The sequence below is a fragment of the Mirounga leonina genome, unplaced genomic scaffold, assembly GCF_011800145.1.
Source record: "Mirounga leonina isolate KUSES-001 unplaced genomic scaffold, KU_Mleo_1.0 Mir_115, whole genome shotgun sequence".
NCBI lineage: Eukaryota > Metazoa > Chordata > Mammalia > Carnivora > Phocidae > Mirounga > Mirounga leonina.
The window spans coordinates 98,527,098-98,551,607 of NW_023270268.1; the positions used below are offsets into that span (position 1 = coordinate 98,527,098).

General features: G+C 41.7%; 1 protein-coding gene across 11 annotated transcripts in view; it reads right to left on the bottom strand.

Moving 5' to 3' along the window:
* PHLDB2 (pleckstrin homology like domain family B member 2) overlaps nt 1–24,510 on the bottom strand; it is a 105,231-nt gene that overhangs the window by 52,699 nt on the left and 28,022 nt on the right. For 10 of the 11 annotated variants that reach the window (XM_035000189.1, XM_035000193.1, XM_035000191.1 and 7 more), the window contains 3 exons: nt 11,601–11,963; nt 5,629–5,772; nt 4,428–4,565 (listed from right to left, as the gene is read on the bottom strand). In XM_035000189.1, coding sequence (XP_034856080.1) covers nt 4,428–4,565; nt 5,629–5,772; nt 11,601–11,963 — 645 coding nt within the window. The remainder of the gene's footprint in view (nt 1–4,427; nt 4,566–5,628; nt 5,773–11,600; nt 11,964–24,510) is intronic. The other variant, XM_035000194.1, reaches the window with a different exon arrangement.

Sequence of the window (24,510 nt, forward strand, 5' to 3'; positions counted from 1 at the left end):
GAACGCTAGACACACGCTGAGCGCTAGACACACGCTGAGCGCTAGACACACGCTGAGCGCTAGACTCCCCCTGAGCGCGACACTCAGGCTGAACGCTAGACACACGCTGAGCGCTAGAGTCACGCTGAACGCTAGGTTCACTTCTCACCACCTTTTTGCATAAAGGAGGAAATCCTCTTCGGATTTCTCTCAGGAAAAACAGGTGCTGTTGGAGCTCTTTCGTAAATGGGGGGTGCCATAACGTGAACATCGGAAAAGTGAGTGACACCTGTATATTAATTTATACCACTGGGTAAAAAATAGAATGATAGTTCCCAAATCACATAAGAGAAATAACACCAAAGACTGGCCTCGCGTGCCAAGGAAACGATGTCAGTAATTTCACGCCAGTACTTGAAATTTGAGGTGTTAGTAAGCCTTCCTCCTATGGCTCTAGGCCTTGTCTCCAAAAAAGTAGAGTCAGGCTTACAGGATGTGCTACCGACATCTGAAGCGGAGCTTGCCGGACAGGGATATCTTTCCAGGTCTTGGTGGTCTCATTCCACAGTTTCTATCTGACAGCAGCAACAGGTGTGTGGAAAAGGAAACGAGACCCGAAAGGGCAAAGACCACTTCCTCCTTCTGTCTTACGCTCTGGCTGGGCTGGCAGTGTGATGACGAGCCCCCTGGCATGTGCACTGAAGCACACCATCCCAGATGGCCTGAACTTGGCAGCACGTAGCTCTTGAGCAGGTGTCTGGCTCCGTGTTTCTGCTAAGGCTCCACCTGGGCTTGCTGTTTGCAGGAAATCCAAGGACAATATTCCCGAAGTATACTGGGTGGTATTCTAGCCTTTGCTATGAGCTGGGTAAACAGTGGATAGCAGTGCCTTCCTCTATTTCACATGCTAGAGAGGGAAAGCCATATCTAACAAGCCCCAAACATGGGAAGTACGAAATGGGATTTGTACACGGACTCAAAGAACAACAGGGAGAACATAATCAGAACTGGAAGGGTCTGAAAGGGCTTTTCTGAAAAGCTAACAATGAATCTAAGCCCTGAAAGATAGAACCGACAAGATATGGAATATGGGAAGGGAATTCCAGGCGTGGGAAACAGATCTGCAAGGAAATAGATCTGGCAGGAGGCGGGGGGAGGATGGCTCTTTAAACAAATAGAAGGTCACCATGCACATCGGGTGAAGGAGGGGGGAAGTGATGAAGGCCCACGATATAAATATATAAAATTTATATAAAATATGGTGGAACACAAATCAGAGTGCTAGGATGTAATTTATATATTTTAAAAAATTGCTCTGGCTGCTGTGAAGAGAATGAACAAAAGGGAAGCAAGTGGAAATGGAAGGAAAAGAGATTCTGATGGTTTAGAAGAGAATGCTGTTAGTGGAGATGCAGAGCAGCTGAAGAAATTGAGAACTCTTAATGCGAGAGTGATGGAGAAAGAAGGGTCAAGATCGACTTCCGGGTTGCCATTTGTACATAGAGGTGGCTAGAGATGCCATCTCTTGGCCCGGGAAAACTGGAGGAAGAACAGGATGGGGGGGTGGTGCATGTGGAAGACAAGGGGAAGGAGAAGATCAAGAGTTTGCTAGGAGTGTTGAGTCGGCAGTAGCTGTGAAATGTCTGAGTGCAGATGTCAGCTAGGCTACAGGATATGAGTCAGAAATTCAGGAAAGTCTTATAAGCTAAAGACATACACTCGACTGTCACCAGTGTTTACAGGTCTTGGGGAGCCATGGCTATAAGAATGTGAGGATACAAGAGAAGAGGATTCAGATCAAACACTCTAACAACTGGTTTTATAGAGGCAGAGGAACAAGCAAAGGGAACTCAGTTGGAAAAGTCAGAGAGAATGAGTATGAAAAAGAGAAGGAAAACCACAAGAGGAGGCATCCAGGGGCCAAGGGGCAGGGTGGGGAGGGGCAAGTATGAAGAAAAAGGGTTGTCCCCTGTCTTGAATGCTGCTCAGGACGTCTGATCACAAGAGGACTAAAAAACACGCAGTGGGTTGGGCAGCACCGAGGTCTTTTGTAGTCTTACCAGGGACAAATCTGATGGAGAAGTGGGGGCCTAGGCCAACTGGAGTTGGGGGGGGGGTAATTGGGAACTGAGGAAGAGGGCTCGCAGTGTAGGAAGAACACTGTTTGAAAAGCATGGCTATGATGAACAGAAGCGAGATAAGGCAATAGCTGGAAGGTAGTTTGTTTTTAAATAATAATAAAATGTAAAAATAATGTTGGCATGTTGGCAGTCAAAGTCCAGGAAAGAAGGAGAAGACTGGGGGAGTGGGGTACAGAAGAGCTGACCTGGGATGGGATGACACCCAGAGCACGTCCCAAGGCACTTATCTTTGACGGGGGGAGAGAACCCTCCTGAGTGGGGAAGGGATGGGATCCATCTGATTTCTCAGAGAAGTAGGTGGTGAGGTCACCTCCGTGGGAGGAAAATGGACCAGAGGTTTGAACAGAGTGGAAGTGTGAAACAGCCGTGTCATAAAATCATATAAGTTTATTTGAAAAACATAGTAATGCCGCCAAGCGGTATTTGAGTTTGGTCATCAAAAATCTGTATAACATCATCTAGCCCAGTCTGTTTCCATTTCTCTTGTCCTTCTCTGGAATCTCTCACCCAAAGCCAGTTTCTGCCATTTTTCACACCCTGTGATGACAGACAATAATCCCACTTTCTAAGACCAACGAATCCCCTAACAGCTGCATGAGCCAGTCCTATACTTCAAGCCCCCAGTGTCCCCTCTCCTATGCAGAGCCTCTATCAAGCTTACCAAAACAATAATAGGAAGGATGGAGGTGGCCTCCTTTCTTGTTTCTGCCCATGTCCCTGGAGTTCCACCTCTCCTTTAGGTCCACAGAATATAACATGACTTTCCCTGGGAGGTGGGATTGACACGACTTGCTTCACTTTTGTATCTCATATGAATGATGGAGACAAACAGAATTTGCAGGCCATGCCATGTGTGGGCTACACAAAGATAAGTAACTACATGGGTGAGGAAGGCAGAAAGGCTTGTGGAGAACATGATACCCATTCCTCTGTCCCACAAGTTTTCCAGGAGGACATAAAAATAGATACTAATAAGCACCGCAAAGACATCTCATGCTTCCCACGGTTTCTTGCTGTATCAGTGCAGAATCTTGGAAAAGCAGAATCGTCCTCTACTGCAGATCAAGACAATCAATCCTTTGACCTGGCTTTGAGCTTTTTAAAGAAAAATATACCAACTACCCAAATGGATTCTTTACTATTTCAAAGTCTGGAGCTAGAAGGAACATACATAAAACTTAATGTGAAAAAGCTGGGTAGTTAATCTTGACAAGCAGGCAACCAAGAAATTGATGTGTAGCTGTTAGTCTGACATCAATTTCTGACAATATCACTTTGAGCTCATTCTCTGGCACCAAGATCAAATGCCCTTATTTATAGGTCTCAAACAAAGAAGAGCCTAAAAAGGAAGCCGCATTCAGCAGAAATCCTTTCCACATATTACCCACTAGGACTTACTCAAACTGATTTTTTTTTTTCTTTTTTCTCAGCTTAGTGGAGAAGATGGTGAGCAAGGAAGAATGTGTTCAAGTTCGTTTGCTTTTTCCCTCTGAAACTGGAATCTCATTTTTTAATTTTACGCTTGGTTTAGCTGTAACTAACTCAGAATGTGAGAGAAGAGTAAGTAAAATATTTCCCAGAGGAAATAAACAAATAAACAGACAAACAAAAAACCCAACTACTACCTTGAATTCTAAGAATTGCAAGTAATTTTTCCCACTTTCCCGAGTAGATATCAGCTAACATTCAGGTTGTGGCTTGAAATGTACGAGTGAGACCTTTTCCGAGGTAAATGTCAACTGTTTCATGGGTATTTTCCACTTGACAGTGTATGAGGATTCCCTGACAACTCCAATGCATTTGTCAAAGAGCAGTGCCCTTGCATTGAAGACAATGGCAAGGCAGGACAGGTGAGATGAATGGTTCCCATTCAAATTCTTAATAAACAGAAAAATGAAAAGAAAAAAGGCAACTGTATTTGAATATGCCTAAGTCATCCCTACAGGATACCAGTGGTTAAGAATAAACTTCTTATGCTAAAATCAATCTTTAAAAAACACAGCACAATCAGAAGAGCAGAAAGCCTGTTGGAAAAAAGCAATTCACTCATCTCAAGTAGGTTAAGCTGCCATGAATATCAACTCAGAAAGTGCTTATGGGCTCTACTCCCTTAGCATCCACAGCTCAGTCCCTGACAGTTCTTTGTGAAGAACTTACCTCATCTTAAGGCTTTCCTCTAGTACCACTGTCTCCAGGAACATGACACACAAATCCCAAACCATGGGAATTCATACAACATTTAAATTCGACCGAATGGAACCACCATATTGCTCATAAAAATTGAATTCAAATATATTTTTCTTTTACCTTGGTCTTTTCACCAACGATGTTCTTTTCCAGTTCTGCTATTTTCCGATTTAGATGATCCAAAATTTCCTTCTCTTTCATAAGTTCAGTTGTTTCAGATTTCTGTTCTCCGTCCAAAAGAGCACATTCCATATCCAACTGAGGACACAAAACAAAGCTCAGATGTGTTTCACATTCGGAGAGATTCTCAACTGCCCACTTTAGAGGTGCATTTTTAACAGCCACAGATTTCAAAAAGTACTATGGTATCAGCCAGACTGTGGGGTCTAGAGAACACCCCAGAGAGTCCAGGTGAGACTCAGAATTCCTATATAAGAAAGCTGGACAGCCCACAGTATATTTACTAAGAAATCTACCTATCATTTAATTTTTCTACTGTAACTCCTTCTCTGCTAACTTCTCAAGAGTATTTTGCCTATTTGCTCAGATTCAGGCTCAAGCACAAACCATCTTGGGAGCAGGTGTGTCTGTCTGTGTTTGTCCACAGAGCTTGGGAAGTGAAAATCACACCCGGCCCAGCATGCAAGTGATGCATTCTTAGCAGTGCCAGCAGGAGGAACATCCAGGGTCTGTGTATAAGATGACAGGTGAGCAGTCCCCTTCCACTTAGAGCTATCTGCATTATCTGTGAGTATACACATGCTAGGCAGAATCATTTGCTCCTTCTCGCTCCGTGGAAATAGTATGAAAATTGGCCCTTTCTCCTATAATAGTAATAGACTATGTGTCTGTCTCCTCTTTGGTTTGCAAATCTCTAGAAAGCTAGGTCTATGTTTGCTGCATATATAAATCCCCCTATAGTCCAACACGACGTCCAACTCATAGTAAGCATACTCAGGAAATGTTTGTTGGATTTGAATTTGGACACCTAAATATATGGGGGCCTCAGCTGACAGATCCGTAGCAAGTCAGAGAGCAAACAGCTTTGTTAAGACAAAATTGGTTATACCCAAAGTACATCAAAAATGGCTTCATATGTTTGTCTCATCTGACTTAAGAAAAAAAGACAAGGAAAAAGAACTATTTTTTTTAAAAAAAGGTATTTTTACCCTGTACTTGGATCCACTGAAAAAAATGTTAACTCATGTTGATTTCTATGTATTCTGCTTCCGAAACTTATGTCTTAATAAGCAGTAATATTTTTAAGCTAAAGGGAAGGGAGAAACAAGAGAGGGGTAAAAAGTCAACTCCTGGTTTATACCTCTCTGGAAGATTCATCCATCTGGTCATTGATATCTTTGATTTTTTGTTCAAGTTCTTCGAGGTTATTTAGAATTGCTATCCGGGTCTCTTCCATTGCTGCCAACTCCTGAATCCTTTGTTCTTCGTTTATATCCTCTGGGGTCTGCAATTAATCAACACAGAAAAGGGCTATTCACACTTCAATTCCAGAATCTCCCAATTTATAAACCAGTAGAAAGTCTTGGGTTTCACAGTCTCAGTGCCTCTTTGGATTCTAAAAGCATCCTTGTGATTGTTCTGTTGCAATTCTGCATTTTCCCACAAATCCTCAGCAGTGTGGGTCTTAAGTTACCTCATACAAACCAACTTAAATTCACCCATTCATATTCTTTTAAAGCTGAAATAACTAAGTTTGTACAGATGAGGAAGTTGTAGTCCATAGACATTGTAGTGACTTCTCTAAGGTCATAGAGAAAGTTTGGCACAGCAAGAATTAGAAGCTAGACAAGACTTTTGACATCTTCCTTAGGGATCTCTTGGGCATGATGCTACCTTCACTCCAAGCTCCACACTCTCTCCCAACTCTGAGTGAACACAGCTTCTACAATGGTTTCCCGAATCTCTAGCCATACTCCGGGGTCCCACCACTAGGGTTATCTGTGAATGGGCATTCATGCTTATTTGTCTCCTTTCCAACACAAGGTGGAAAAGCGAGGGCATGATACGCTTGGCCTCTCTCACCTCAATGTTCCATAAAGTGAATAACCAGGGCAATATAGCCCTTATTATTTTAGTGACTCCCAAAATGACTGAAAACTATACACTTAATATGAAGTTAATTCATGTTTCACTTCTTGTGTTCGCACATTACTTACTGTCTTTATCCTACAGCACCTTCTTCCTATATAATGTTTAAGACACCAACTGGGCCAATGGGCTTTTGTGACACAAAATAGGACACTGGTCATCATTCATAAAGTCATTTCACAGAAAAAAACTTGAGTTCCTTGGCAAGGAATGAGAAAGGCAGGAAAGAACCTGAGTAAGAGAGGACATACTTACACCCCTCAACAGAGAGATGACAGGTGCCCAGGGAAGAAAGGAGTATTTGAGATCAAAATTTGACGGCCTATTGTTTTAAAAAGAGAGTATAATGAATTGAAAATCGCCTCTTCTTTCAGCCATTTCAGGTTAGTTATCCTAGATATTGCCTGGTAGAGATCAGTCTTTCTGTAAGTCAAGGGATGCTGGGGTATCAGTACATTACTTATTCAATTTTTATCTCTCTTTGAAAAAGTAATTTCTTTTCATTAGTAAGTCAGCCATGAAACAATTTCACAATTGGACACTGAACATAGCAGCCTCGATAAGTAAGTTATTGAGGTTTACTCATCAATCAGTGCCAAGAATATTCATATTAACCAAAGAAATCATTAACATTTAGTATGCCACATGAAGTTCATTTATTTAATGATTTTTTTTAAAAGATTTTATTTATTTATTCATGAGAGACAGAGAGAGAGAGGCAGAGGGAGAAGCAGGCTCCCAAGGAGCAGGGAGCCCGATGCGGGACTTGATCTCAGGACCCTGGGATCATGACCTGAGCCGAAGGCAGACGCTTAACCATCTGAGCCACCCAGGCGCCCTATTTAATGATCTTGAAAATAACTTGAAGAAGAGAGCCAGCATGTGGCATTCTTTATTCATATTCTTTATTCTTCACCCTACTTCACTGCCCCTTAAGGAGATCAAACAATTGAGATGTCACAGTATCTCAGGGTAATTAGCAAAGGTACGCAGGCCTTCCAAGCTTTGGCAGTTAGACTTTTAATTGCCATCTTAAATCCAGTATCTTGCCAATTAATAAAACAACTGCTGACCTTTTTATCACAATGAATCTCATTGTCTTAATACTCAGGTACCTGTTTTAGGGCGTGAGGAAGGCCTGTAATAGTGAATGGCATTCCAAAATCACTGATGTGTAGTCCTAGCAGGAAAGGCCCAAGAAGGCCAGTATCCTGTTGGGTCAACATTTCATATTGGGTTTCAACCGCCAACATCGTTTAAAAATATCTCTTTCACTGGTGGAAGTCAAGCATTAAGAGCAAACAAAAGCTGAACAATCTGGAAAACCATAAACTTTCTAAGCAAAGAGAGGGCGAAGAAAGGTGACAGTGGCAATTATAAATGTCTAACTCGAAGTTTCTAAACAACTGACCACAAGAGGCATCGTTGATAACAGACCATTTGAGAGGCCATTTATAACAATCAATGCTGTCTAGGAAATGGTTGTTCTTTTTTGTTATTTATAAAGAGCAAAATCTTCAAAAGGCATTCTAAAACTCTGAGTGGTTTGTGATGGAATGGAAGGAGAGTATTGTTTACACACGTACGAGCATCCCCAAATATGCCATCTGCGAGGCAACCTGATCTCCACAGAGAAAAGGGAGGGAGGGTAGGAACGAGACACTGTATCTGCTTCCCCCCACTCAAAATCTCTTCTTAGAAACTCCTTGCAACCAGAGGAAGTTGCAAGTGTGAGGGCTGTCCACTGTAGACAGAATGATAACTCAAGAAGAGAAGAGGGAAAAAGTTCTCAAGGAAAAGAACTTTTTTTTTCTTCCAAATAACGATATGAGGTCATGGATGTTAAACTAAGCGTGGCAATCATTTCACAATATTTGTAAATCAGGTCACAAGGCTGTACACAAAACGCACACAGTGCTGTGTGTGTGACTTAAATCCTAACACTGTGGAAGAAAGAGGAGTGAGCTATTCTCAGCTCCCACCTCAGGCGGCAGAAGCAGGTTCACAAAAGCCAATTAAAATGAGCATATTCCAGGGCGCCTGGGTGGCTCAGTCGGTTAAGCATCTGACTTGGTTTTGGTTCAAGTGGTGATCTCGGGGTCGTGAGATCGAGCCGGGGCAGGCTCCGCACTCAGCAGGGAGTCTGCTTGAGATTCTCTCTCTCCCTCTCCCTCTGCCCCTCCCCCTGTGCTCTCACGCTCTCTCTAAAATAAGTAAATCTTTAAAATATAAAATAAAATAAAATAAAATAAAATAAAATAAAATTAGCATATTTCTAAGGTCATCTGTATCTTTATGTGTTAGCTTAAACAAGTTCCAGAACAGTAAATCTTATGTTTCCTAAATGTCATCAAAATCTTTGTTTCTTGAAATCAATGTGTTTGTCACATTCCTCTCTTCTCCACTGATCCTTAGATCGATTAATACAAACACTGTCCTTTGCTAAGTAAATAATTTAGTGAGCAGATTACTAAGAAGAAAAGCATCCAAAACAAATGGTCAGGACTTAATAAAACATTCTTTTATCTGCTGTCCTGGGGTAACATATATCTGTCTCCAAAAGGTCATACATGCAAACCTCCGTCCTTGGAACTCATCCCCTCCCTCGCTCTCTGCCTAAGCTGCTGCGTGGTAACCAGAGGCGCCTTTGATATTTCCTGTCTCCAGAGGATGCACAGTCTTATGTGTCTTGCCACAATGGAGGCTGCTCTAAGCTTCAGAGGCCTCCTTTTCCACAAAAGCACATTTGGGCAATTAAAAACATCTGCCACCATCTGCCCGTTTACACACCAGCAACTCTCTTGTCCCAGCCCTCTTCAGGAGGAAACCTGTCTCCCAAAAGATGGTTCTTAGAGAGAGACACATAGCTCACTGTTTTAACAAAAATCTGGCAGCTGTCCATGATGGAAGAAATGGGAAAGGATTTTAAATGAAAAGGAAGTCAAGGACTTCAAAGGAAGCCAAAGGCTGATGAAAACAGCTCAAGTTTTCAAACGGTGGGTCATTTACTTTGCCTGAACACAACCAACGTTTGATTCTGCCCCCATCCTAGTTTCTAACAGTTGCATTTCTGGTAATAGAGACAGATGTCCTATTCTGAAGTACTCTCCATAGAGAATGAGTAAGGTCACTGTGGTCATTAGGAGAAAGAAGGACTGAACATTTCCGAGTCCTAATGCTGATGATGGGAGAACTCAGAAGGTAGACACGGACTCCTGGCAAGGAACACTGAGTAAAAAAGTCAAAACAAACACACAAACTCCTCCTGAATAATACTCCAGATGATAACCTACCTCCAGAATTTTGCACATGATAAGGTCTTTCTCTTAATCAGTTTGTGTCCTTCTCTTACAACAAAAATTTAACTGATGTATTTTTTTGTTTTTGATTCTTTGGCCATAATTGTCGAGAATCTTGGAATTGAACTTAATGGTCAGAGTTACTTAGTTAATTAACTGATCCTGTTTATTTAAATAAATAAATTCTTGTGATTATGGCATCTGTTTTTTTCTCCTAATTACTATTTTTTGTGTTAATTTTATTCCAATAAAACTTACATTTTCTTGTCACTCTCTTAAATCCTTTATAGAAAAGAGGTAGGAGAATTTATTTTAATTTCATAGAAAAAAGATTCTTGGGGCACTTGGGTAGCTAGTCAATTAAGCATCTGACTCTTGATTTTGGCTCAGGTAATGATCTCAGGGTCATGAGATGGAGCCCTGGGTCGGGCTCTGCGCTGGGCATGGAGCCTGCTTAAGATTTTCTTGCTCTCTCTCCCACTGCCCTCTCTTTGCACATTTGCGTGCTTGCACATGCTGTCTCTCTCTCTCTCCCAAAACCAAAAAAAAAAAAAACCACACAGATTCTTAACCTGTGTGAAAAAAGTAACACCAAAAGATTTTCCTCTAATTCCATTTTTTTTTAAGATTTTATTTATGTATTTGAGAGAGAGACAATGAGAGAGAGCACATGAGAGGGGGGAGGGTCAGAGGGAGAAGCAGACTCCCGCCAAGCAGGGAGCCTGATGCGGGACCCGATCCAGGGACTCCAGGATCATGACCTGAGCTGAAGGCAGTCGCTTAACCAACTGAGACACCCAAGGGACCCTTCTAATTCCATTTAAGAAATCTTCAAATTTGGAAGACATTTGGAAATCAATACACAGCCAGAAGACTAAGTAATAGTTATGATTACATATGAATCTTACTTAAACTCTTATACATCCAAAAAATATCATAAGTCAAGTCAAGGGAGGAAGACCACTCATGATAAAAGACGAATTTCCTTACAAATAACTCTTACTGCTTACTAAAAACAAGATAAGAAAATTTTAAAAAATGGGTGAAGAACATGAGTAAGTGGGTCAAAATACAAAGTCACAACTAAAAATATGAAAAGATGTCCAACTTTATGCATAATTCAAGACAAGCAAATTAGACACCAATTAACTTAGTATATTGAAAAATTTTGAAAATGTACAGCCTTGGCGAGTGTATGGAGAATAAGGCATACTCATAAACTTTTGGTAGAAGTGTCACCTGGAAATACTTTTGGGAGTATAATTTGGAAATACTGATTAAAATGAATAATATACAAACCCTTTGATCCAGCAATTCCAATTTTAGTAAGTGATCTTGCAGATACATTTGCACAGTATTCGCTGCATATAGATTTTATTAGTAAAAAAGCTAGAAACAATTTAAATATTATTTCCAAACAACAGAATACTAGTCAGCTATTAAAAAGAAAGAGGCAGAGCTGTGTATACTAAAATGCAAAGATATGCAAGACAGTTAGTGAGGAAAAGAAAAAGAGCGGAACCCTGTATGTTTGCACCTGTGAGTCTACGCCTCTAACACGCGGCCATATACGCACAGGAATATGAAGAAGGTAGGTAAGACACTTCTGTGTTTATTTCTCAGGTGTACAACTGGGAGGGGGCAGAGAAAAGAGCAACATCCTTCTTTCGAGTTTTCTCTACAGCTGCATTTCTTATGGTGCACAAATTTACTTTATAGTAAATGCCCTAATTTGCTGCACCTTGTTTAGCTAGTTACCTCTTAAACTGAAGCTTCACTAAAAAAATTTTGGAAAACAAGTACGGTAAAACCTCTAGTCTCTGGGCCAATGCAGATGCACAGTCCCAGGCCCTAAATCCTGCTCTTTTTGCTCTGTTGCCTTTACCTTCGGTAGGATACTAAGATAAGCAGACTCGCTGGAAGTTTTCAGAAAGGGAGGCGTGAGGTCCCTGAGCAGGTCATCATTCCTGCTGCTCCTGGGGGACAGGAAGCCAGAACTGCTCTGCCCGACGCTCCCGAAGATTGCCGAGTCCGCATCGTTGAGAGAGCCTTTCGGGCGGCACCTGTACCTGGCGTCAGGGCTCACCATGGCTTCTTCAAACACGGACTCCTCATCAGAGAGCCGCAGCTTCTCAAGCTCCTTATTGATCTTCTGCACATCGGCCACGGTGGTGCCTGTGGACAAGCGACGGTCGGGCTTTGTGTATTCAGCACAGAGACTGAGGATGGTCTCCAGACGCTGTCTCTCCTAGAACACAGAAGAGGGGAAGGTCAGAGAGTTTGTGAGAATGCAGGCAATCACAAAGAAAAAGACTGAAGAGGCTGGGACTGCTGGCAATTACATCCCACAGGTATACCCACCGAGAGTGGGCTGGTGATGAGTTTCCATCATCTCAGATGGATGCATTTAAGGATCCAGGTGAAACCAGGTGAAAAATGCCTGATTTTCTTCCCAAACTCAATTCGAGCTATCCCGTCTCCTTGGATGTCCCAGCGCTGATCCCCCCCGTAGCAGCCCTCGGTAAGCCTTTTCTTGATTTATTGGTTCTCTGAACATTTCAGTCTTTTTTTCAATCTCCTTTTTAAAAAATCTTCACTCCCCCTTCCTTCTCTACCGCTCTGCCTCCAACATATCTAGCTCTTTCATCACTATCGACTTAACACTTGTGCTTAAAGTTAATTCTCTAGCATCCCAGAGAAACCAGACACACAAAAAGAAAAACACTACTTAAAGAATCTTCTAATTTAAAAGAATTTTTTTCTTGAAATTTTTTCAATATTTTTTTGACATGCCTCAAAATTTTCAATACTTTTCTTATGTCTTGTCATGAGATAAAGGTCTTTTCCATCAATTTCTAACATGAGTAATTAAAATGATAAAGAGGTAGAAATGGGGCGCCTGGGTGGCTCAGTCGGTTAAGCGACTGCCTTCAGCTCAGGTCATGATCCTGGAGTCCCGGGATCGAGTCCCGGGATCGAGTCCCGCATCGGGCTCCCTGCTCAGCAGGGGGTCTGCTTCTCCCTCTGACCCTCCTCCCTCTCGTGCTCTCTGTCTCTCATTCTCTCTCACAAATAAATAAATAAAATCTTTAAAAAAAAAAAGAGGTAGAAACGTTGCATAAAAATAAAAAAACTTTTCACGTCACATCCAGTAGAACGACAGCAATGTATTTCAGATTCTGAGATCCTTTGGATTCATTTAACTGCAACATAAAATGATAGTTCATTTGCTTAAAAAAAAAAATCAATATATAGGCCATTGAAGTCTAGTATAATGGTACCACTTACTGACACTTCACCAAGCTCCCCATACAAAACAAGTGGATATTTATGGTTTTTGACTTTAAGTAAAATCACTATATATTTGTGAGCAATAGTATATAATTTATGAAATGTTTATCGTAAGCCTCGACAGCACTGTTTGGGGTGGGGAACATTAACATCTCTGCCTCGCACATTAATTCCAAGGCCAAAGTGAAAAGAAAAACAATAAAATAACAAAAAAAAGTCTGTTGTGATTACAGCTACCACACTGAAAAAAAAAAGTCAAAAGCCTTCCATAGAAAAACATTTTCCAAACTGGTTATCAGTAACAATGTAGAAAATTTTTAAGTAGCACTGGGCTACTGTTTTCAACTTCTAACTGCAGCTAATTTGTAAAGACAAAAGTCTGAAGGCAGTCAGCTCTTTGCCAGTTGAAGGACTGACTATCCAACAGCAAAGTTAAATAGAAACAGACCAACATAATGCCCTGGTTTCCATTAAATGCACTAATTAAATGACAAGACAGAAGTCATTTAAGTTGCGTCTGACTTTTCTCTGTCCTCTAAAGTATGCCCCTTCACCCCTGCAAATGCAATAGCTTGATCAAAAGGACTATCACACCAGCTCCTCTAAGCCCCCACCTCCCGTTCACTGCCTGAACTTCTGGCCTCCAGCTGCAGCTCGGTCCTCATGGCCTCATCCCTCGGCAGGCGCTCATAGCTGCACGACCTTCTCCCGTGCACTCCTGCACCGAGTCCGTCCAGGAGCCCCGGGGCTTATTTATCTCTGCAGCTGCTGCCAGCTGCCAAGCTCTATGCACCTCAGCTTTATGGGGAGGGAGCAGGGGTGGGGGGACACAGCATTCACTGCCTTATTTTAAACTTCTCCAACGACAGAGGAAAGTTTACATGGGAATATGCAAAACCCATGTGCAAGGGCATATTTAAGGAGGGGGACGGGAACAAGACCCTATATTTTACCCCTTCTCAACAGCATCTGCATGAGAAACTAATGCTAATTTCCAAAGGAAAGTTCTCTTTCTGCCATATAGGTGACTTAAGCTGAAGCACCCAAACTCCGCCCCTACTGACCTTTATAGATCGCAGTGTGTATACATTAGCCTGGACACTAATTACACATGGGATTATCTGAAAATTGTCAATTCCCACTTACCAGGGCTTCAGGGAACAGTGTGGTCTTCAAAACCACGGAAGGCACTTCTGCCTCGCCTGTGATACATAGCAAAATCCCTCCCACATCTCTTTCCCAAAATAGTTCCTTCTGCTGCCAGTGCTCTTGCTTAATTCCACAGGAATAAATGATCCCAGCCTTAAGATGAATGCTATTTCAGACAGTGGAACGCAGTACTCAATGGCTTGTGCACAGGAAGTGTGGTCTACTGGTATGTGGTTCTCTCTATTCTTATCACCCCATTCACAGCCAATCTGTCCAGGCTTGAATCACACACACAAGCCGCACTGCCGCCCGTGAGTCTCAAAGAAATCCAGGCTGCGCGGAGACACGCTGGCCCCATAAAAGCTGAACCAAAGAAAAATAAACTGATGTCAAGAAGTGCGTCAGAAGAAAGTCTGCAAGGCATTTCAGAAAGCACTATATGCAGCCTTTTAAGGAAAACCCTGCACAGAATGTACTCTCATAAAATAATTCTCCCCGGAGCCCTCTTCACTCTGGAGTCTTGTTCTTTCCCATCCATCACTCCAATATTCTCCATTCTGGGGGTGCCTAAAACCAGGGCACCCATTCCACACCAGGACGCCTTTGAGAACCAAACAGGGCACTATGAATAATTATTCTGGAACGCCAAGCACCAGCAGGGACTGAGATGGACGGCCCCCCACCTAAAACCCAATTTCATCTGGCACTTCACCTGGCCATGTTAAGTTGGGAAGGCCACCCTCCTGAAGATCTCCAGTTTCTGCCCACCTCTCCCAGCCAGTGTTCTGCTGTGCGTTCTTTTGCAAAGCCACCAGTGCAAGGCCTAGGCATCTAAATGGCACGAAACATTGGTGCTATGGCCTTGGAAAGTAGGTCATTTGAATCAAATCATTTTAAATACATTTTTTAATCTCCCTCTCTATTTTCGCTTTCCTCCTCTCCGTATACCGCATATATCGAAGAAAGCTTTGAAGGGGACACGGGATCTTAAAATATATACCTGAAGAAAATGGTGTGTGCTTCTTTCCCTCAGCAATTAAAAAAAAAAAAAAAGCTGCAGACTGGGGGTGTTTTGACCTCAGAGCTTTCTTTCTTTTTCTGAGGAATGTGTCTGGCAGTGCCTCTCAGCAGCTCTTGGTCAGGGACCTCATCCATCTCCCAGCCCCATCCATCCCCTGGTAACCAACAGCAGCCAGTCTGGGCCACAGGACTGGAAATGCAGTGTAGAAATAAATTACATAGAAAACCAATTGCCCAATACCCAAGCGCAGTCGAAATCTTTGTTGAACTCCTTGTGTTATAATTAACTATGTTGGGTCACTCATTATATAAAAGCAAGGGTCAACTTTTAATGGCTAGAAATAATTTAGTTGGAAGAAGATATTTTTTCTCAAGAGGACCTGCTGTAACTGCTGAATATGACCTTACTTCTCTCTCTCTTGTTAACCCTAGAGATTCAATATCTCCATAATCGCCAGTTCATCAAAGATCTGTTAAGTTACTCTCAGGCTATAACTGTGCTGGAGACACAAGGACGGAAAAAGACAGCATTTCTACCCTCACATCTTTAGCAGAAAGCACAGCCAATCAATCAAAGAAAAGGGTGCTAACAGATTTACAGAAAACCAACAGATTCACATATAAGGAAGTAGTTGACCAAAATTATAGAAAGACAAATTTGAGTTGAGACCCTGGGATAAATATGAGTCTGTGTGGTCTGTTGGCCAGTGGGGTGGGCTGGGCCTTTCTATAAAGGAACCATATAAGCAAAGGCATAGAGCATGGACTAATAGAGTATGCTCAGGGATCAGCAACTACTGTGTGGCTAGAAAGATGGGGTTCTTTGGAGGAAAAGGGACGAGGTACATGAAGAGAAGTGGGTCGACTTTCTCTCTCTGTATACCAGGACTTCTGAGATCCCAATAACCCTAAATAAAAAACCAAAGAGAGTCAGAGACCCTGGCCTAAAGGTGGATGGCAGAATGAGATGGAGCTGACAGCACGTAAGCATAATTTCCAGGATTCCATGAGCACATTCCGATGTCTCATTTAGGTAGGACAATGAGGAGGAAAAACAGAAGCAATGGTTAAAAGTCTTTTACGTGAGTCTGTTTGTTTTTAGAGATAAATCCCGTGGGTTAGTAACTAGGGCTATGATGACCAGTTCTTGTCTTTTTGGACACAGGGTAAAACAGTTTTTCAATTTCCCACTCCTAAACTAGATACAACCGTCAGACTTGCACTGGCCCATTATGTGTGAAAAGCAATGTGTGTCCCTTCTGCCCGGACAGCTAACACATGATCCGTTACATGTCTTGCTTTGCCATGGCAGAGTGACACTCCAGACGGTGCTGGCTCCCTGAGCCTTGGCCCTGAGCAAGGAAATACAGAGCAGAGGCGTCATTCAACCCATGCTGGCCATGGAGAGTGAAGGAGAAATAGACCTATGCTGTTTTAAGCCTGACATAATTGTTTTCTTTTGTTACATTATGATTGATAAGCCTTGCTTAATTTCAAGCAGGTTATGGGCCCAAAAGTTGGAGACAAGAGCCTCAGAGATCCTACTAAAGGCAGCATTTATTTACTGTGTAATAAAGAATTTGGCTTTGCCCAAAGAGAGGTCTGGCCTTCCCTGCTGGACTGTTGGCTTCTAGAAGGTAATCTGTGTCATACCTGATGGGATTGTTTTTGTTTAGGACAAAGTGGGGCACTCCTGATAATCAATCTCAGGGTGAGGGCTGGCCACTCCACAGTCATGATTTTTGTGTGGGGGCTTGGGAATCATGTGTTATCAGTCAACCTGGAGATGAGACTAACCAAGTGGACAATCAATCAATCATGCTTACATGAAGTCCCAATAAAAACTCTGGACACTGAAGCTCAGGAGGTCTTCCCTGGCCGCCCACACTCCATGGGTACTGCCACACATCAATGTGGGCAGCGTATCACACCCTGACTCCACAGGGAGAGTCCAGCGGAAGCTTTGCATTTGGAACCTCCTGACTCGGCCCCTCTACTTCTCTTCTCCTTGGCTGATCTTGATCTTAGCCTTTCCCTGGAATAAACGATAACCCTGACTGTAACGGCTTTCAGTGGGTTCTGTTAAGTCTTCCTAGTGAATTCATGAACCTCTGGGTGGTTCCCAGGAAGTCTCTGAACCTCTGCTTGATATCAGAAGAGAGGACGGTCGTATGTAGAGACAAGGCCCTTTAACCTTGTAACTGGCCTTCACGTTTATCCAAACATTGCCCTAGGATTATATTTATCAGTTTAGGACAACTGATCTTAGCAACTGTATATATAAGTAAGGAGTTTTTATTTTTTTGATTTCACAAATTATCGTCATAAAAGTCAGTTTAATGTCTAGCTAAGAACATTTTATCTTGTATCTACCTGGGAAGTCCACCTTCAGACTTGTGGTCAGGGCAGCGCTTTATTCTGCCATCCATTGTTTAGAAAGCATGTGCGTGTGTGCCCCATCCGAGGGTTGCTCTGGAAAGAGGCCCATCTGACAAATGAAATAGCAATGGCTTTGTGTGATTATCCGTTCTGGAGGCAAGTGCAAGTCATCTGAAGAGTTACAGAATAATGTGACAGCTACGAATTGATTGACAAGCATCTGTCACGTGCAGATTGCTATTAGGATTTTGTATCAACTATACCTATTCTGGCTCCATGATAATGGATAACCAGATGCCAAGGGAGAGTAAGGCATATGCAGATAACTAGGATACTGCTTGCCACTCAGTGATTTTTCAGTACCCGTTTCTCAAATATAGTCAGTACACCCCATACACAAGCACACTGCCTAAGGAGATCAAGGCCGTCCTGCGCAATGCCCTAAACTTCCCTCCTCTACCTCTTTTTATATGTGTGGTCCTTCTTTCTTCAAGGTATCATAGTGGCTGAGAGCAGGAACTCTGGAGCCTGCATGCTATTTCCACAGCTACGTGTGAGGCCCTGGGCAAGTCATTTAGTATCTGTGAGTCTTAGTTCCTCATGCATAAAGCAAGGAATTACTAGAATATCTATCTTGTAGGGTGTCATGAGGATTTAAAACGTAAACAAACAAACATGTATATGTATACACACACACACACACACACATATACACGCGCGCCCTTCTTGACCACAGTAAACACAATATAAGTGTTTGCACAGGGGTCTAAGGAGTCCCTCAGTCCTCCCAAGGTGAAGCCCTCTGCCTGCCTCACTGCATCCATATTCCCTCCCATTATCCTTATGGTTTTGTTTCACCAATTTTCCCTCCCCTACACACTTATTTCCTCTCTTGAATTCTTCGCCTCTGTCTGCAAATGTACTCAAGTCCCCTCCTTCTTCCCTCGCCCCAAACAATAAATTATCTTCATCGGATTACCCAGTAGATTTTCTATTCCACTTCCTTACTTCCCTTCACACCTCCACACATTCCCAGTCTCAAAGAAGTCACCAAAGCTCAACATTTCACTTCCCATCATTCTCAGCCCTTTGCAATCTAGAATAGTGTGTCCTGCCTTTGTAAGGGAGGGGCACCTCCCACTTCTCCAGGAAAAGTACGAGTAAAATGAACAGAAAGGAGAAGTGCTTTGAAATAAAGATATCAGGACTCTGCAGAGAAAGCAAAGCGCTTCTCTCTGTAACCGTGTATTGTAAGAATCTGTGGGTAAATTGACTTCTCTCTCTCCCACAGAACACCTGGGCTTTCAGAGCAGACTCCGTGTCTAAGCTTGATTAAGCGGAAAGAACAAAGATTTGGATTTAAAGTTCTGGCATGTGCCAGACCTATAACAGAAGTTCTTATCAGGTTCAACCCTTTGAGATTCTATAACCTGGTCTGTAAAACAGAGACAATAAGATCAGCACCTGCCCTAGGGTTCTTGGGAGGAATCAATAAAGCAGTGTGTCTGAGAACATTTACTATAAAGTCTAAGTTGGTACCTGTCACAAGGCAGGTGCTCAGTGTTTGTTATCAATGATTAGAGATGGTTTCCATTAAAAAATTGGCAGTGAAATTGATAGTTGTCTTGTGGGTCCTGGAGAACCATCACTAATACAGGAGTCTGCCCTCATGCGAGGGGGATATGTTTCCAGACCCTCAGTGCATACCTGAGACCACGGTAGTACTAAACCCTATATACACGATGGTTTTTTCTATGCGGACGTACCTATGATAAAGTTTAATGCATAAAGTAGGCACAGTAAGAGATTAACAACAATAACCAATAATAAAGTAGAACAGTGTAACAATATGCTGCAATAAAAATATGGAAGTGGCCTCTCCCTCTTTGTCTCTCAGAGTACTTACTGTACAGTACCCACCTTTCTTATGATGAAGTGAGATGATAAAATGCTTACCTGCTGAGATGAAGTGCAATGAATGGCACTGTGACCTACTATTGACCTCCTGATGGTAGGTCAGAAGAAGGATCACCTGCTTCTAGACCAGTGTTGACAGCGGGTAACTGAAACCAGGGAAAGCAAACTGCAGATAAGGGGGGATCACTGTACCAGTTAGCAAGCAAACCTAAAAGCCAAATCCAACTGCTCTCAAGGCAAGGCAATACCGGAAAAATATGTTATGCAGCCAAATGTGCCCCTGAAAAACTCACAGATCTATGGGGTTCTTTGGCCAGTCTGGAAGGAGAGAAAAATCCTCCACTGCCCAAAATTCCCTCCCGGGGGTGAATCACATGTCTGAGCTTCTGGCAACAGAGCTCTGCCCAGTTGCCATAGCAACCCAGGGAGGAAGAAATCTTTTCAGTCTCTCACTGCCCTTTGGTCCCTCCAGCCCCAGGATTACAGAGCAACATATATTTCCCATAGCACATGAAGTCCAGCGGAGTAACTTCTAGAAAGAACTACCCTCCAAAAAATCCATGCTTCTCTCCAATGCACACATTGCATCCCTGACATAAAACCCAGATTTCTATTTCACATTGCCCCTGGCTCCACCTTACACTCCTGACATCATCATTGTTCCTGCCCGATGAGTACACACATCATTCACATACCTGAGGAACTTATCATATCCTGTCTTTGCTCATACTCAGACAAAGAAACTCAGTTCTTTTAATCTCATTTCATAAATCAACCCCTCATGCTCCAGATTATTTTTTTTTAATTACTATTACTCACTAGTGTGTCAACGTCTCCCTGAAAGCTACTTGCCCCTACTGCTATTTCTGTGTCCCTATTTTAGGAGCTTGTAATTAAGAAATACATATATGTATAAAATCGGTTTATACTATTTTAAGTTATTAATACATTTACCAAATAGATCTGATTAACATATCTAATAATTCAGTAATATGAAATATGTTATATAATTATATAAATTATATATAATACATATATATGCTGAGGTAATGTTTTTTTTTTTTTAATTTTCATTTATATCAAACATGTCCTAAAATACTATCACTTAACTTAATTGATCCTGTTACTTTTTAGACCAGGAATGTTTTCTTCAACTTGCTTTTTCCACCTCCAGTTATTTCTTGCATTTGTGAGGCAGACTCTAGGGAATCTCTCTCTACAATGACCATCTAACTCAGACCTGCTGTATTTTAGTCCTTTTCCTGATGCCTTTTTGCATCATTTTGCCATTTAAAATCAACTGGCAGACATACAAGTGTTGAAAATTTTTACTTTCATAAGATATTAGGGTTGAGGTGAACTATTCTTAAAATATTAATAGAAACCGCTTCAAAGAAAGTGCTGGTTATGAATGACTCCATAACAGTTGTTGCCTCACCTCAGATAACTGAAGAGGGAAAATCATGCACTTCTCCCTACAGACTGAAAAGCACCAGCTATAAAAAAAGGAAATTCATGTTATCAGTGTAGTCATCATTTCCACATAGTGTCTAAAGAAGTATGCCCATTATTTTTCCTCGGACACGGACAGTGTGTCAGAAGAGAATCTAAAAGGTGTGTAGGCCTTCTGCTCCATGCCATCAAAGAAAACTCAACAAAAGTCCAATATACTGTAGTTCATTTGCATTTTTACGTTGGCTTAACCAAGTTCCAGGGGATCTGTTTGTTTGCTTCCCCTGAAGGATCATGGTTTATAAAATGCAATCCATTAAAATACTTTTAGAATTTTATGTAATATTTTATTTTGTTCAAACCACAACCAAATCTCCACACTGGAAAAATCTGTCCTAAAAAAAATAAGGAACTCTCTTTACGCACAAAGAAGTTGGTTGGGTAAAAAATAGGGAAGTCTCACATGTAAAAAAAAGAATTAAAAAACACGTGGACTTTCACACATCAACTGAAAGTTTTGTAAATGCAACTATGTATGAGAGATATATCTCATGGAAAATACTGTGTACTAAAATTTAAAAAAGCATGCTGTAGTTTTATACAGAGAAATGCAAAATAATGGGGTGCCTGGGTGGCTCAGTCAGTTAAGTGTCTGCCTTCGGCTCAGGTCATGGCCCCAGGGTCCTGGGATCAAGTCCGCACTGGGCTCCCTGCTCAGCAGGAGTCTGCTTCTCACTTCTCTCTCTCCCTCTGCCTCCCTCCCCGGCTTGTACTCTCTCTCTCTCTCAAATAAATAAATAAATAAATAAATAAATAAATAAATAAATAAATAAAATCTTTAAAAAAAATGCAAAATAAACAGTGACAAGTCTTCTTTCCCTATTTGAGATGTTAAGGAAGTAACTGCATTTTCCTTTCTCTCAGAACAACTTTTAAAATTGTAATCTCTGCCTACCATGATTTAGGACTTGGTCTTCATGATCTAATGGGAAAGACTGACTTTGAATATTTTGGCTCTCTAATTCAGTAATCAAAATGAAAGAATAATACATGTCTAAGAAACTTATTCCTTATTTCTATCTTAGCATTTTATTAAAATTGTCTTTTTTCAAAATCCAAATTACAATCCCAGAACCGGGATATGGTCTTAGCAATTTTGAATGAGAAACATCAATTTTTCCAAACCAAAATTCTTCAACAGAACATGCCCCCACATACAGATTTCCCCCTTGAGGTCAATTAGACTTCACCAAAGTTCTTGGCTGTTCTGAACTTTAAAAAACTAATCTCCCTGACTTCTGCTTCTGGGAAGATGGAGTAGAGGTATTTTTCCCTATTCCTCCCACTGAGTGTAACTCAGAACATTGGACACATTATATATAAGACAAACATAAGGGGCGCCTGGGTGGCTCGGTCGGTTAAGCATCTGCCTTTGGCTCAGGTCATGATCCCAGAGTCCTGGGATCGAGCCCCATGTTGGGCTCTCTGCTTAGTGAGGAGTATGTTTCTCCCTCTGCCTGCCACTCCCCCTGCTTGTACTGTGTGTGTGTGTGTGTGTGTGTGTGAAATAAATAAAATCTTAAAAAAAAAAAAAGAACTAGTTTAAAAAAAAATAAGACAAACATAAGAAGACCAAAAGATAGGGAAAGGCAGCAGCTCATCTGGGCATCTAGAGACCCAGAAATGAGTTCCCTGAGATTTCCTTTACCTCATATATCCCAGCCTTGGAGCTGGAGAAAAGGCAACGACATGCAACAACCTGACTCAATCTCCAAAGAATTATGCGGAGAGGAAGAAGCCAAACTCAAAGTATATGATTACATGTATGTAACATTCCTATAATAAATAATAAAATTATAGCTCTGCAGAACAGAAGAGCGGATGCCAGGGGTTAAGTAGTTGCTGAGAGTAGGAGGAAAGTGGAAGAGGCTACAGAAGGTCTGCAGGAGGGAGCCTTGGGGTGACCTATCTGCTCTGTATCTTTTTTTTTTTTAAAGATTTTTTTTTTAAAGATTTTATTTCTTTATTTGAGACAGAGAGAATGAGAGAGAGCACATGAGATAGGGGAGGGTCAGAGGCAGAAGCAGGCTCCCTGCCGAGCAGGGAGCCCAATGCGGGACTCGATCCAGGGACTCCAGTATCATGACCTGAGCCGAAGGCAGTCACTTAACCAACTGAGCCACCCAGGCACCCATTTTAAAGATTTTTTTTTTTTAATTTATTTATCTCAGAGAGAATGGGAGACAGAGAGCATGAGAGGGGGAGGATCAGAGGGAGAAGCACACTCCCCGCTGAGCAGGGAGCCTGATGTGGGACTCAATCCAGGGACTCCAGGATCATGACCTGAGCCGAAGGCAGTTGCTTAACCAACTGAGCTACCCAGGCGCCCCTCTGCTCTGTATCTTGACTGTATCAATGTCGATATACTGGTTGTGATATGACAACTGTAATGTCGCAAGATGTTAGTTAGCATTGGAGGATATTGGGTAAGAGGTACACAGGATCTCTCTATTATTTCTTATAATTGCATGTAAATCTACCATTACCTCAAAGTAAAGAGATTAACTTTTCAAGTGACTTCTAGTAGATCTTAATCTGCACATTGAAATGGCTGACAAAATCCTTCCAATGAAAAGGTGATGTATGTGTTCCTATTGTAATACCTGTTCTGTAATTATTTTTAAATAAAACTAATCACAAACTTTCAAAGTATTCTTCAGAGCAGATATTCCCATAAGCTTTTCTAGAACAGGAAAGAAAAATCCATATTACAATGAGCCAGCACAGTCACTAGACCTATTAGTGGATGAAAAATTTTTTACGAGGTTGATGAATAAATGGCTTTTAATTTAGATAATTTAACAACCAATATGGGGATCATTTTTCTATGAAGAATCGCTAGTCGTCCCACATTACCCTGTCTGTATTGATACTATATTTTCAATTTTCATCTTGTTTGTACATTTTTCTGTGAATTTTATTTCCGAGCTTTCTTTCTTTTTTAGTCACGAGTCTTCCTGCATGAATTTATCACCTTAAAAAAAAGAATGAGACTCACTTCATAGCTGACCTGGCAGCCGCCTCTTAATCCAAGGTGCTTTCTGTATTTTTGCATTTAGCCCAGAACGCTGAACTGTGTGAAGACCCACAGCACACATCCCTCAATTCTGAGCATAAATCCTTAACTGTGTGGCACCATCAAGAGGCAAGAGCTTGTACTGCCACCGTAAGAAGAGCCTAGGGTTGGCTCTCAAGTGTAGAGAAACCTGCTTTTAATAGCAACAGTCACAGACTATTGGAACAAAGAATTATACCGAGGCTTTGGCTCTGTGTTTCTCCAATGTGGAGTCACTAGATTATTGCTAAATGCTATTTTTTACCTTCCCATGACTCTTCTAGGCACCTAGTGATCCAACTGAAGGAGAACAAAAAGATGTGATAACTGTTTTTAGTCTCAGTAAACTGAGGACAGTTAGCACTCTCAATTTGCTAATGATTAATTCCTTCAGTATTTACTGCACAACTACCTACATGTCAACAATTCACCACTTAAAATATACAGAGAGAACGTCTGTAGTTTATTTCCG